The sequence below is a fragment of the Harpia harpyja genome, chromosome 17, assembly GCF_026419915.1.
Source record: "Harpia harpyja isolate bHarHar1 chromosome 17, bHarHar1 primary haplotype, whole genome shotgun sequence".
Classification (NCBI taxonomy): domain Eukaryota; kingdom Metazoa; phylum Chordata; class Aves; order Accipitriformes; family Accipitridae; genus Harpia; species Harpia harpyja.
Window position 1 is genome coordinate 503823 of NC_068956.1, and position 15297 is coordinate 519119.

The window sequence follows — 15297 nt, forward strand, 5'->3', positions numbered from 1 at the left end:
TGAGCCCTTCGCAGGCTCTCAGTCACTATCACAACACAAATAACAATAATTTATGACTGCAAATTGTAGAGCAAATATACTTTGTGCAGCAAGCACTAGTACTGTAGTAAAAGACTACACAAGCCCGGCAGGTTGATGGCTTTATGGATGCAGTCAGAGCCCTTCAGGAATCAACATTTAGCTGGGACTTGTTCCTTTCCTCGCAGTGCATCCCAATGCATCCCAGAAAGGCACTGGGACAGACAGACAGTATAAAAACACTTTCACCTACTATTAACTTTTTCACTATGTCTTCTTCTTCTTGCATTTATTCACTGCCTATAATTTAGAAAATTATTTTTGGAAGAAACAGATAAATACCACTTTGTGGAAGCAGAAATCTCTAGCACAAATCTGATTAAGAGCTTCATTTCCTGAATTAGGAACAAATTAACTCATTATCCACACAGCACAAAGCAAAACAATATTTGTAAACAGCAGCTCAAGATATTTGTGGGGAGGTGTGCTGGGTGTAGCTGGCAAGGTTTGGGTAGTGGAGGGCGCTGCAGGGGTGGCCAGGAGGGAGGTCTGGGGCTGCCCTGTGCCCAGCACAGATGGTTCCAGCTGGATCAGTAACAGGCCCATCATGCACCAAAGCTGAGCCAGCCAGGTGTGTTTGTGGTGTCTCTCTGAAAACTTATTTAAGAAAGGGCAGAAAATGTCAGACTGAGAGAGGAGTGAACAAAAAGAGTGAGAAACAGCAAGGAGCGCACCAAGGTCAGAGCAGTAGGAGGTGCTCCATGGTGGTAGAAGCACTCCCACTGAAGGGACCGTGGACAGTGGAGGACCCACGCCAGAGCAGGTACACCCCCAAAGGGACTGCAGCCCATGAAAGACCCACACTGGAGGAGGTTCACCCCCAATGGGAATGCAGCCTGTGGATCAGCCCATGCTGGAGCATTGGAAATGAGTGAGAAGGAAGTAGTGGCAGAGAGAAACTGCTGTGTACTGACCCTGACCTGCACCAATCATCACCTTGCTGAGGGGACTGAGTGAAGCCTGCAGTGATAACAAGGAGAGGAGAGGAGTCTGGAGTGAAGTGACTGGGTACCAGTTATGATTTCAAGGAGTCATCAGTCCTAACTCCAAGATGCCTATTTCTGAGTGGGGATGGACAGCTCATAGCACAGCATTGTCTATGCAAAAATAGGGCTGTGTTTTGCCTCAGTTTTAATGAACCTATACTGAATTTTACTGTCCAGTTTATCACTTCATCATTCAGCTTTGCAAAGTTCTCACATAATCCCTCATCTCTACTACTTTGAGTATAGTGGTTTCATAAAAAGCTTCATAACATCCCAATTAACATCCTTACCTAGATCTCTGATCAGTAGAAGAAGTACTGTTCCATGTAGCATGATTGAATCATGGCAAGAGTGTGAAGCCCATCAAGTAAAAAACATGATCACCATTGTTCAGATATGAAATTCTCTGGTGCTTATTTGGATTCAAGACATCTCTCCTTCCCTGGAGCAGTTGGAGAAGGCAGAAGGTGGGCCCCCAGCACCATGAGGCTGGCACAGTCCTGACAGCCTCCTCTCAGGATGTCTCTGATTCTCCAGGACCCCCTGAGCACTGCTGCGGGGGCTCTGCCAGCCATGCACAGAGGCACAGCCACAGCTGGAGAGCGGATCTCAGGTGAGGAGGACTTCTGGTTTGACCCAGCACAGGCACTTTTATGAATCCCCAGCTTAAACTAAGAAAAAAATCATGCATCGTCAGAATTCAAGCTGGGTTTCCATCCCACAACAGATCAGGACCTACATCAAGGCTTGGTTCAGATCTTCTCTTTCCTCCCCCCTCGCACAACTCCTGCACCAGACTCCCTGGGATGACTCACCAGATTCCTGACCAAGCTGAGTAAGCAACAGCTCCTCTTCTCCAAGGAGCTCTGGCTCTCCAGCCTGCTGAGCAGACTTCAGAATCTGCTCTGCAGCTGGGGAGTTTATAGCCAAGCTGGGTCCTGGGAGGTTTCACAAACCAGTCAGCAATGTCAAGTCATTTTCCCTCTCTCGTCTTCAGCTCCAGAAGACCAGGATTAACTCCTGTCTCTCAGAGCTGGAAGAAACCCTTGCTGCAGAAGAAGGGAGGCAGGGCAGTGATTTACCTTCTCCCTAAGCTGCTTCTCTTGGCCAGAGCCCCAGGAGACTTTCTCTGTCTCTTTTTACAAAACCCAAGCAATTAATTACTGCCACCATCTCTGGGAGGCCCATCCAACCACCAAAAGTGCCCAGGATTCCCCAAGATTTCTTCTCTAGCTCTACCAGAGGTCTCATCCTGGGTGGGTGGTCTTCCCCCACCTTCTGCCTCTCAGTCACAGCACTGCGAGCGAGGTGCAGAGACCCAGGAAGGGTAAAGGATGCAGTAATCTGAAAGTGGTGTTCAGTGGGCAAGGTGTGTCGCTGGTTCACCTCTGCATTATCTAGAGCGAGCCTCCACTCAGGTCTTCTTGTTCCTGTTTGCACTGTGATAATGACGAGAGGCCTCAGAGCAGAAAAGCCGCCCCATTTCAGGCACACAAATGCAATACTTTTGCTTGTAAAGGATGGGAACCCATCCGTTGGATTATACAGTGGGACTGCATCTGGAGCAGCAGGCTGCCTGGCAGGTCCACATTTGGCTTACACGCTGAGGGAGTCCTGGTGTGAGATCGCAGCTGGGAAGGACTTTCTGAAGAGGTCCTTTTCAACACGGATGCTGGGTGCCCACCCGATGTGCTCCCCAGCTGTTCTGGCCTCTCCCTACCTCTGCGGTCAGATGTCCCTGGTTCCTTGATGGCCAGGTCAGACTTTGGAGTGGGAGAGAACCTATCGCTTGGCTGTGGGGACCCTATTTGTGGTAGGGCAGGACTCAGGATGGCTTCCCATCACACCCATGTCTCCGTTCCCCCCGATGCTGCAAGAGCTGCTGAAATCACACATCAAGGCAGCCCTGTGTGCCACATCAGAAGCAGGCTGAATATAAGTTGGATACCCGAAGCCACCAACGAATTGTATGTTGAGAAACATGAATGCAGGGAGAGCCCAGCTAATGGAAATACATGTCTGAAAGCAAAACATGTCTCCATGGGTGCGCGGCCAGGAACGGCACACGGAAGAAGAGGGGACAAAAAAATAGACCAAGGAAGCAAGGAGTTTGTATTGGGAGCAAAACAGTCTTGACCTGGGGTGTTCACTTAATTTAATTTATGACAAATTAACATAAACTTTTAATAATTCACTCATGCATTGAGGAAAAAAAAAGAATAAAAAATATAATTGGAAAAAAATAATTAAAAATATAATTTAAAAAAACATTTAGGGAAACACCGTTCCTCCCCTTTTCCCTGATTTTTCATCACTCCAGCATCTCTTCTCCACTGTCCTAGTCTTAACTCCCCATGTTGTTGCCACGTGTTGCAGTCCTGCCCTCCCAGTCACTTTGGTGGGGTGACAGTGATGCAGGAGGTCTGGATCAGTCCGTGGCTGTTTCCTTCTGCTGCTCCTTGGTCCTTATTTGCTCTCCTCTGCCCCAGCTTGGGTCTCCCATGCTCCTTCAGGGCTGTCCCTGCCTCAGCGTGGATTGCCTCCTTCCAAGAGCATCTCCAACCATGCCATCTATTTGTCTGTAGCGAAAATGCCAGCAGAAGCCACAAGGCCCCTTAAACTGATCTTCTCCTCCTCTCCAGTCTCTACAGATTTCTGCTAGTTTTGGTTGCTTTCTTTTGAAGGACCTGTAGCCCAAGGGGCCAGCACACCCCTAAGTCATTGCTCTTTGTGTCTTGTTTGTAGTTGCCAGACTGAAACAGCTGAAAAACAGACATTGATCCCAGATGTGGTGATTATCTGAATGGCTTCCTGCCCTCCTTCCCCAACACCCCTCTCCCTAAATGCCATACTGATCATCTGTGGTTCATACATGACCTCCACCCTCAGAGACTGCCAGGGAACACCTAAATTAGGTCCAAAGGATCAGCACTCATTTACAAAGCATTCACTAAAGTTCATGGATGCTTCAGGATCCTCAGGTGAAAGGTGACATTAAAATACAGCCCTAAGAATCCAGGCTGCTATCTTGTGCCCCAGAAGGAGTGCAGTGACACTGGATCCAAACCCAAAGCAAGTTTTATACCAATAGAATTAAGCCTGAAGGACACATGCACCTTTGTGCGTGTACCAGGAGAACAGCTAGTTGTGCCCAGAGGGATATTTGCCCACCCAGAGATAAAATCTTCCCCCTTTGTGGACCAAAGATCTGTTTGGCACTGCTTAATGCTGAAGCAGACATAACCCATGCAGTGGGAAAGAGGAATGAATTTGTTTACAAACCATTGCTATTCCTGGTTATTCCCAGGCAGCAGTTTCTCCTCTGTGATGATTAGTGTCTCTGAAGTCCCAGCAGTGAGTGATTGAGGTAATCAGGTTCCTTAAGGTGTATAAATATTTCCATGCGGGTCCTTTTGGCATGTCGAGGAGTTGCTTGGTTGTTGAGAGAGAAAAAGTATTTGAAGATGATGTAGGTACAGCCAGGGTCACATCCAAATCATCCAGGTGAGCTGGGTAGACTTTTTTTTCATTTAATCTGGTGTTATGCCAGTATTTTTAAGCATAGTGCCAAGTTCAAATTTTAGCCAGATCAGGGTGGAATATAAAACAATCTATCCAGAAAAGCTACTATGCAGATATGCCAATACATCTAAGTGGAATTCATCTCTTATTGAGTTAATGAGCTACTTCATTACTTCTAGATATCCCACATTAAGTGAATATTGTGGTCGAGAACTGCCAGTCATACACCTGCAACCTCAGTTTTCTTCCTTGCATAAGTTAATTACAACAGTGCTAATTGTTTGGCTGCAAGCTGTTCCTTGGTTAAATCAACTTGAAACAAGCTGTAGACACATAGGTGTAACCTCTGCTAACCCAGTCATCTGTGAAGACCTGCAATTACCTGATCATAGTTCTAGTCCTGTCCTTTTTGCTTGAGCAAACCTGAAGAGGATGGCAAACACCACAAGGAAGGTAATAATTTGTTCTTCTCCCTTACGGAAAGGACAAAAGTCATGAGCTCTAGTGAGACATAGGCTTGACGCTAGGAAAATGCTCTGAAATGAGTGATTTGCGGAAAGTATAGTGTTTTTGCAATGGGAGATCAGGTCGTGCATGTATCTATCAGAGATTACTTTTGATCTTATACTGGGGAAGGGGTATGGACTGGATCATTACTCTAGCTCTCTTAAAACCCAAAATTCAAGGGATCTTTTTTTCATGACAGGCTGTATGCTGATCAGGAGTGCTGGATGGCTGTTAGCACAGTCAGATCAGTGTGTGGTTGCAAAAGGAGTTGGCTATATGTTTTTCACAGGCTCAGACTGCATGGCTGGTAGATTTACAATGTCTAAGAATGATGCAAAATGTTACGTGCATCAAATCTGGTAAATTTAATTATTATTGCTTAGCAGCAGAGATGTAGAGCTGACAAAAATGAGTGAGGAAAGAGTTATAATCTCAGCTTCAAGTATCAGGATCTATTCCCTCCTTACAAAGTGAGGAAAGCTTTGCCAGTATGCTAGCAATCAAAGACTTCAACTCCTTTTGCACTTTGTTCAATACAGAGCAGGTCATTCTCTGAGGGTATTTTAATCTGTTTCACTGCTTAAAAACAAAGTACAATATGTTTGCAACAAATCTAAATGGGGTACAGCAAGCTAGGTCAAGGTGCCTGGTAATGTTCCCCATTTCTAGAAAATCTTCTGGATTTTGCAGACTGCAATGAGCAAATGAGTCACTTTACAAGTTACTGAACTACTTAATTGCACAAAATAAAACTATCAGCTTTTTGTGCCAATGAAACACAAAAAAAATGCTCAGAACAGGCCTGAAAGCACTGCTCCACTTGAGCAGCAACAAGTCTGAAAGTGCTGCTCCCATCCCTGCTGTTGCATGTACAACTGAAAAATAGCCAAAATCACAGTATCTTCCTAACATGTTGTCATTTGTATGTAGGCTGCAATTGCAGTCATTCTTGGGGGTTGGTTGTAGAAGTGAGAGGTCCGTGCAAGGCTGGGTTGGAGTTGATGTGATGAAGGAAGAGCTCCTCCAGGTGCGATCCTCTGTGCAGGGTTGGGAGGTGGCACTAGACGCCTGTCCCCGTGTGCGTGCATGTTCAGGGTCCGGAGGCACCTTCGATTGCTAGCACACTGGCACTGTGGCTGCAAGGCATGTCAAGAGGAGGACGCATGAAATGTAGAGGAGGTCAGGTATGACATGGATGAAACTGAAGCGCAGTGGAGACAGTGTCTTTGCGTGACCCAAATGGGCTGGTCAGAGAGACTGAGCTAAAGACGTTGCTGTCTTGGTATTTCATGTGTTTGTGTACCCAAGAAATCAGACCCTGCTAAGGGAACAGAACTGGCATAGCACTGTGAACATAAATGAAAGGACCCAGTAAAAACTGAGTCTGATGCTTGTTGAATAGCATTATTTAATAATCTGGATAGCTTTATTATACAAGATGAAGTACAGGTAACACTGCCCAGAACAGTACACAGGATTTGTAGATTAATTACCTCTGGCAGAGAGGAGGGAGGGAGTATCTGCTTTTTTCCCAAGCACAGGATTACAGGATCTCAGATGTGTTTGCCCTTTCCAGATAAATAATTCTGGCACGAGACATGTTTCCTGCTGGACTGGCTTGTGCCAGCTGTGGCTCTGCCTCCCTGAATTTATAGCCAAGGTAGCTGACTACTCTGTAAACAGAGTCCTCTTTGCAATAAACTATTATTGTCTTGGCAGAATTTTCACAATATTGGCTTTGCAGTATTCGGCCTTACACTGCAAACAGCAATGACTAGAAGCAGACTGAAATGCCTGTTGGTTTGTGTCATGTGGAGGACTCAAAGCAGTTTGTAGGCGAGATGAAACTATTTAGGGGTCAAGGAAGTCAAATGTCTGGAAAGCCGAGGAGATGAAGTCTGGCCCTGTGGTATGTTGGGGAAAACAGGGGGTACAAGTGCCTGAGAAACTTGCATCTAATTCCCATACTGCCAGCAGGCTAATTTAACCCTTCTGTGCCTCTGTTTTCCCTGTAAAACAGGGACAATTCACAGCACTTCTTCCTTTTGGCAAGGGCTTGGGGGTAAGGAGGTACAACGCATTGTGGGAGGGTTGGCACTGGAAGGGACCAGCACTGCAGCCTCAGGCCAGTTTTGGTCATGACACTGGTTTTCCTTCCTAACGCAGGAGACAGGCGTCCTGTAGGCTGGTTGCCCATTCAGAGAGGGACTCCAGCAAGGTGGTTTGGATTTAGGCTCTGGCAGGAACAGCCCCACAGCTGACAGTGCTGTCCTGAAGCAGGGCGCACCACTGGGGCAGTGCGCTGCTTCCCCGGGCATCAGCTCTCACAGCAAAAATGCTCTGGGCAACAAACTTTGATGTTGCAAATATACATGTGCTGCAATTTCCCAAGGTGGGAATCAGATGGGGCACACCAGCCCAGAAGAAGATATGGTTTACATCTGCAGAGGTGTGTGGGTGACCAGAGTCCTGCTGAGCTGCATCCTCAAAGTATTCTGGACCTTCGCCCTTCTCCCATATTAGATTTTTGTACTGATGGCGACTAAATGTACTTATCTTCTAGCTTGTAACTCCCAAACTATGGAGAGGAGGGCTGAAGACAACAGCCAGAGGCCGGCTCGGGATGGGAGGAGAGGTAAGACAACTCCCAAACATTCCGGCTAAGACCATGTGAGTTTGCATCTTGCCAGTGATGGGACTGAGTGTACCTGGATAAGAGGCAGGAGGATATGAATCATATCATAGAAACATATCATAGAATATCTCAAGTTGGAAGGGACCCATAAAGATCATCGAGTCCAGGTCTGTGTGCCTGAGAAGACAGGCAGGGGTGGTGGCTGGTGTCTACAGCAGTGCTTGTTACAGCTCATTCCTCTCTCTGTCTATGCCAGCTGCTCCTGTGTCTTCCCTTCTGGCTCTGCAACAGTGCCTCATGTCCTACCCAAATCACTCCAGCTCCACATCCTTCACCCTGACAGGCATCCCTGGGCTGGAGGATGCTCAATTCTGGATCGCCTTCCCATTCTGCACCATGTACTTCATGGCAGTACTGGGGAACATCACACTCCTCCTAGTGATTAGGCTGGACCCAAGCCTGCACCTGCCCATGTATTACTTCCTCTCCATGCTGGCTGCCATTGACCTCGTGCTCACCACTTCCACCATACCCAAGCTCCTGAGCATCTTCTGGTTCCAATCCCACGAGATCAACTTTGAGGGTTGTGTGGCCCAGATGTTCTTCATCCACGGCTTCTCTACGGCGGAGTCAGGGGTCCTGCTCACCATGGCCTTCGACCGATACTTGGCCATCTGCAAGCCCCTGCGCTACTCTGCCATCCTGACTGGCCCCACCATTGCCAAGCTGGGTTTGGCTGCTGCGGTGCGCGGCATTGCCGTCGTCACCCCTCCGACATGCATGGTGACCAGCCTGTCCTACTGCGGTCCCCGCATCATTCACCACTCCTACTGTGAGCACATGTCAGTGGTGAAGCTGGCCTGTGGGGACACCCGGCCCAACAGCATCTACGGGATCACGGCTGCCACCATCGTGGTGGGCTCAGACTCCATCCTCATCGCTGTCTCCTACATGCTGATCCTGAGGGAGGTCATAGGCCTCTCCTCCAGAGACGCTCGTCTGAAGTCCTTCGGCACCTGTGGCTCCCACATCGGTGTCATCGTGCTCTTCTACACACCTGGGCTCTTCTCATTCTACACTCAGCGCTGGGGCCAGAACATCCCCGCGCACGTCCACATCCTGATGGCTGACCTCTACCTGCTGGTGCCTCCCATGCTCAACCCACTCATCTACGGGATGAGGACCAAGCCGATCCGGGAGCGGGTGCTGAGCCTGCTCTGGCAGAAAGAGATCCAGTCTCAGTCCTGACTCCAGCCCATCGCTAACACCAGGTGGCAAGGAATAGGGTTTGGGCCAGGGACCAACGGCAGCATGTTTGGGGAGCAAAGAAAAAGCTTAAAAAGCTGTCTATTGGAAAAGCGGCATGACTCCTTCATCATCTTGGCCAAACCCTGAAAGCTGGAGGCACCACGGAAAATTTGACTGGTGAAACATTATTTTTAGAAAGTGAATTCTACGTTTGTGTTCAGAATGGAAAGATAAATCGTGTCTATCTGTATCTTTGGTCCTCCTCAGATCTGTATCACCTCATGACTCTCCTCTTCATCTCAGCTCTTGATAAAAGACTGTTGCCACTTTGGAAATGAAAGTCTGTTCATGGATTCATCCTCCCCATGTACCTTTTTCACCCAGTCTGTAACTCTCCGTTTATTCACTTACTAGTATCTAGCAGCTTCCTGATCCTGGTGCCTGGCTATGAGGGGACAGTGTGGTATGTGTGTATGCACATTTACACACACACACACTCATCCAGATGTTGGCCCAAACAGATTTTGTTTTCCTCCCAATCCTGTCTTGAAACCTTACTGAAGCATTTGCAGCAATCACAAAAAGCCAGCTCATTTGAGAACAGGATCTACAAGTCATACTGAAACCCTGCAGTGTCACATAAGGTTTTGTTCCTTTCTAATTAGAAACACCAAAACACCATCAGCCATGAAATGTTGTTCTATAAAATTTTGAGACTCCCTAACTTTCTGTGTTGTTGTGTCTCTTCCCTAAGCATATAGGCACCTGTAATGGGATTTTGAGAAGCTCCAGTTTTTCATAAGCCTTCGCTTGCCTCCAAACTCCTGTGAGATCCTACTCCTGTGGTTTTGGCACTTTAGCAAACTGGCTCTCCTCTTTGGAGACCATGTAATTCTGCACGTGCTGCACTGCATGAGGGTAATACATCGCTCCTTCCCCTGAACTAATGCTCAGGTGCAGCGGAGGTGTTAGGGAAAGTGGGAATTGCTTACAATGGGGTGCATAGAGCAGTTGGAGAGCACAATTGCACAAGTCTCCTTTGCTTTATGCAGATTTCCTTATGCAAAGGACAGGGCCATAAACTAAAAAAAAGCCTGTGGGGCTGTTGTAGGAGGGTCACCTCCAAGCACTGGAGGCAAGGAGCAGGAGTGTAGATTAAAATAGGGGAGCAGAGAACGGGGACTAAGCTCCTCTTGTTCTCCTCAGAAATCCTGTACCTGATTTTAACTATGATGAAAACTCATCTCCTAACACCACATACTGACTTACCATCGCAGGTCTCCCTGTGCCTTCACCCCATGGAAATCAGGGCACAGGAATTACATGAGTCTGGTCTCTAAGGGAAGCCTGAGGTCCTGCATGTATCCTGCACTGAGCTAGAGAGGGAAGGGGAGCGTTACAAAGAGCTGTGGTGAACACCAAACCCAAGCTGGTGGGTATAAACTCAATTCTTTCAGTGTCTCCTGACACTGCTGCTTTTGGGTGCCTTCTGGACTATGAACAGTCGCATCCCGTACCGCCACCACCCCTTGGCAACAGCACAATCTACACAATGCCCAACAACTAAAATACAGCACAGATCCTTCCGCCTGACTCAGAGACCAGACTCTTCCAACCCAAGTCTCGTAGTCCTGGTCCAAGTTGGGGCTGGAAAGTGTTGGTGCTGGGTGCGCTGCCTGGAGCCTGCCAGGCAGCGGATTTATTCTCCAGTTACAGGGTCTGCCTCCATTGCCGTTGCTTGATGCTGCCCAGGTAGGATGCACTGCTCCCAGTATCACCCAGCCCTGGGGACACCCAGCCAGGCTTGGTGCAGCTCTTCTCATCCCCTTCAGGGAAGCACACCACTGCTTTCAGCAGCCCTTTCACCGCGCAGTGCCAGCCCTCTTTGGTCAGGAGGTTTCCAATGGCAAACCCTGACTTTGCAGAAGGAGACTTAGGCAAAATTAGTCTCAGGCCAAGTGGCCGGAATTGGTCTGCCATGTGATTTCTATCTAGCTGCACTCTTTCTGCTGTTGTCTTAGAGAATGCAAAGCATGAGTGTGGGACAGGACATCCCTCCCCTGACTTGCAGCCTCTGACAGGATGGAGACAGCCGGGAGCTCCATCTCATGGTCACACAGACCATGGAAGGAGACCCAGACCTCATTTGCATCTGGAAAGATCCAGCATCCCAAAAAGAGGGAGCAGGCAATGCCAAGCTCGGGGACCTGTGTTTGGAAGGATCAAAGGATGAGGTAGAGTTCAGCCTACTGCAGGGGTTATAAGCCCTATAGGGGATTGGCCACAATATCTTCTCAATTAAACTGAATTAAGAGGTTAGTCAGTAAATGAGCAAGTCAGCTGCACACATGTATGTGTGTGGATTCATTTCTTGAGCCATGAGACAGACACACCAGGGATTCCTCTCAACAAACTTATAAATGCTTCCACTGCTAAAAGCTGCTGGGTCAGAGAAGCAGGCGACATACCTGGTGGAAGCGGGGCTGGCCAGCACCACTCCCGCAGGGGCTGGGTGAGTTGGGTACACCTGCTGATTTATCTGGACAAATCTGTACCAGCAAGCCAGGTAGGTCATCCATCAGTGCATGGATTTTAAATAGAAGCAGCACAGAAGGATTTGCTGCTGCAGTCTTCTCTTTATAAACTTAAAAAAATAAATCTAAAAAGAGAGAAAAGAAAGAAAAGAGTCTGGAAAAGACCGCATGACCCTCTCCAGTTCCATGCTTCTTGACTACATTCTTTACAAAAAAAAGCACCATGAGTTTTGAAAAAGATCTTAGGCAGCCTTGTCTTCTTGCAACACAAAATTCTCGGACCAGCTTGCACATTGTCTTCGCAGACAGTTTGCTTTACAGCTGGATAAATTTAAGGGTAGACTTTATCCACAGGCATATAGCTTTTATTCTCCTCCATTCTGTTTGCTTGCTTTCAGAATGGGAATGTGTGGGCGGGGGGAGTGGGGACCGAATGTGCGTGTTTGGTTTTTGAAGGTGTTTCTGCAGTCACTCCATGGACCACCTTCAGAAGTCCTACAGAACAGATGTGAACAAAACCCGATCTGATCTGGCACCTTTGCCTTTACAACATGGTTGTACCAGGGTCATCCCTAACAGATTTTTTTCCTGCTTGGTCTTCTGCAAAAATGGATCATCAGTCTCCTTGGGCACTGCAGCTCTATTTTCATCATTGCGTTTCTATCTTTACCATTGGAGAAATTTTCTTTAAGCCTAGACTCAATTTCTCCTACTTTTTCTGGGATTTAGACCCCTGACTTGTCCTTTCAGAGGACATGTAGAACAATTATTCCTTTCCACTTCACTGTAGCCTTTAACATGTTTCAAGGCTCTTCTCATTGACTGTTCCCCAGGTGATCCAGTCCCCTCAGCTCTCCACCTTAACTTCATCCTTATTTCTGAACTCCCCCTAGTTTGCCATTATTTTCCCTAAAGTGCCAGCCACAATGCACTTCAATATGCAGACCTCCAGCTCAGTCCTTTGCCCCTGCACTTCACGTTCATCCTACCTGAGGGTGTTCCACTGAACAAGCAATTCTGAGAGTATGATTTGCTCAGAAACTTTAATCTGCTAACATGTTTTATAAACAACAAGAAAGCAAGCAATCAGATTTGCTTGGAAAGACCTACCCCTGATAATGTGATGCTTTCTGGACACGTCACATTCTGCCTGCAAGGTTCTGCTGGAAAACAGCAACTAATCTAGCTGAGAGATGGGTTGCATCCCTGGGAAACAGAAACCCCAGTGCCTCTCCCTGAGGCGAAGGTGATGTGGGAAACTGGACCTCAAAAGCATGGGACTATTGAAACCACATGTAAAGTGGAGCTCTTTGAAGACTGATCTTAAGCAAACTGTTGTGCATCATCCAAGACCCCTTTGTGAGACCTCATCTGTGTGACGCTAACCAGGCACAGCCAAGAAAGATGCTTTAAAGGAAGGTGTAAAGAGGAAAACTGCTTGTGCGACGAGGAGCAGAGCTCTGGTCTCGTGAAAGGGGACAAAGGAGCAGAGGCTCTTTTGCTTAGCAAATGTCAGGCTGGGTTGTGTGGCTTTATAGACACACTGGGGTGCAAATAGCAGGGAGGGAAAAGTGTAATCAGATTTAATTTCAGAGGTGATAGAAACACACTGAGAGAGGAAAGTAGAGGTAATTTCCCAGCTGTTGGAGCAGGGTGGAGGGTTGGAGCCATCTTCCAGCAGATGCATGAAAGCAAAATATCCTAGGATGCTGACTATCAGTTTTCCTGGGTAAGGAAAGCTGTCACACCTAAAGCAACAGGCACTCGGCTCTGTGATCCAGAAAGTCCTTTTCAGCTCCATCTTTCTAGATACAGAGCAAGACAAATGGTAGCTGAATATGGGAAATCGAATAGTCGGGGCTGATGGAGGCTTTAAAAATTCTCCTGCAGGTCTGGAATAAAACTTCCATCATCTGAGGTTTACTTATTTCCATGTCTCATGGTGGTGCATGGAGGAAGAACAAGGATTCTACTAACTCTTCTCTGCCCATTTTGACGTAGGAACTATGGGTCCTCAATGACACTAGCAAATGTCAGGCTCACAAGAAAGGGAAGGGGTTATTTCACAAAAGGTGCCATTAGTTTGTGAAACTCCTTGCTAAAAGATGGTGTGGGTGCTAAAATTTTGCACAGAAGAGGCTAGATGGGTTTCTGGAGTAGGGTTAATTAAAATGGAAAAAACACATCCAGTCTAGGAAGTCTCTGAGCTTCAAATTGTTGGAAGCTGGGAAGGTACATAGGAGAAGTGTCATGGTATGTTTCCTTTCTCATATTCTTCCCTAAGCGTCTGCTTTTGATGCTGGACATAGGATCTGAGGCTGGATGGACCTTTGGTGTGACCGAGGGTATGGCTGTCCTTGTGTGCCTGGGCTCTCCTCACTTAGGCTCCTGCCGTGACCACCATGCCCCACTCGCACCCCACCAACACCTCGCTGTCGGAGCTGCACCTGACAGGCATCCCGGGGCTGCAGCACCTGCACCACTGGATCTCCGTCCCCTTCTGCATCATGTACCTTGTCACACTGGCTGGGAACAGCACCCTCCTGTGCGTGATAAAGGCTGATCCCAGTCTGCACCTGCCCATGTTCCTCTTCTTGTCCATGCTGGCAGTCATTGACCTGGTGATGTCCACCTCCATTACCCCCAAAATGCTGGGAATCTTCTGGTTTCACTCCACTGCCATCAGCCTGGATGCTTGTCTTACCCAGATGTACTTTGTTCATGCTTTCTCTGTGATGGAGTCAGGGGTGCTGGTGGCGATGGCCTTTGACCGCTACGTGGCCATCTGCAATCCACTGCGGTATTTGTCCATCCTGACCGGCCCCGTTGTGGCTGCCATTGGCTTGGCTACCCTGCTCAGGGCTGTAGTTTTCATGAGCCCCCTCACTTTCCAGATTCACCGCCTGCCTCTCTGCAGCCCAGCAGTCGTGGACCACTCGTACTGCGAGCACATGGCCGTGCTCAGACTGGCCTGCAGAGATGCTGCCTTCAGCAACACCTACAGCCTCTCCATCTCCACCTACGTGGGCAGCTTTGACTCACTGCTCATCGCCCTCTCTTACGCACTCATACTCCGAGCTGTACTCAGCCTCTCCTCCCCACAAGCCCGCAAAAAAGCCTTCAGCACCTGCAGCTCACATCTCTGCCTCATAGCCCTCTTCTACATCCCTGGGCTGCTCTCCATGTACATGGAGAGGTACCACCAGGAGCTCCCACCCCACATCCAGGTCCTGTTGGCTGATATCTACCTCCTCATCCCGCCGGCATTCAACCCCCTGATCTATGGCATCAGGACAAAGCAGATTCGTGATGGAGTGTGCAAGGTGATCTCCCAGAGACCCACAGCAGGACGGATTGGGCCTGGCCTTCAGGGCACAGGGCTGGGACTCATGAAGACAAAGTCCGTTCCCTAGAATGGCCAAAACCTCTTCTGGACCTTGGTGCGGCTCTCAGTGTACGTTCAGAGCCGCAGGTGCCCCAGGAAACGTTGGCACCCACTGAACTCAGGTCAGCACCAAGGGCTTCAGCAGGTTGTTCTCCCGCCGGTCCCTAGCCCAAGGCAGTGATATCGGCACGGCACCTCTGGGTGGTCCAGTTCCCTCAGATCTCCCAACATAAATAAGGATTGCAGGCACCACCTAACCTTGTTCTGGCAAAATGACCTAGTGCAGCTGAACCACAGAAAACAGCTGTTTCCTTAATATACCACTTTATGTGCAGCGGAGCCATGCCAAGGGGTGTAAGAGACATGGGATCACAGGACCATGGGATAACTCAGGCTGCAGCG

The 15297-nt window shown here is 48.3% G+C and overlaps 2 protein-coding genes across 2 annotated transcripts; both read left to right on the top strand.

The window, feature by feature from the left end:
- Positions 1 to 6865: 6865 nt before the first annotated feature.
- LOC128153327 (olfactory receptor 52K2-like) lies at positions 6866 to 9358 on the top strand. The gene has a single exon (XM_052812588.1). It carries the CDS (start codon positions 7978 to 7980, stop codon positions 8974 to 8976), a length of 999 nt encoding a protein of 332 aa, XP_052668548.1. The 5' UTR covers positions 6866 to 7977; the 3' UTR covers positions 8977 to 9358.
- Positions 9359 to 13119: 3761 nt separating this feature from the next.
- LOC128153536 (olfactory receptor 52K2-like) lies at positions 13120 to 15132 on the top strand. Its single transcript, XM_052812966.1, has one exon. The coding sequence runs from the start codon at positions 13913 to 13915 to the stop codon at positions 14921 to 14923; it is 1011 nt and encodes a 336-aa protein (XP_052668926.1). The 5' UTR covers positions 13120 to 13912; the 3' UTR covers positions 14924 to 15132.
- Positions 15133 to 15297: the final 165 nt, after the last annotated feature.

What these genes read in the sequence shown, in the direction of transcription:
- LOC128153327 (XM_052812588.1), top strand. Translation starts at nt 7,978, where the DNA reads ATGCCAGCTGCTCCTGTGTCTTCCCTTCTGGCTCTGCAACAGTGCCTC.
- LOC128153536 (XM_052812966.1), top strand. Translation starts at nt 13,913, where the DNA reads ATGCCCCACTCGCACCCCACCAACACCTCGCTGTCGGAGCTGCACCTG.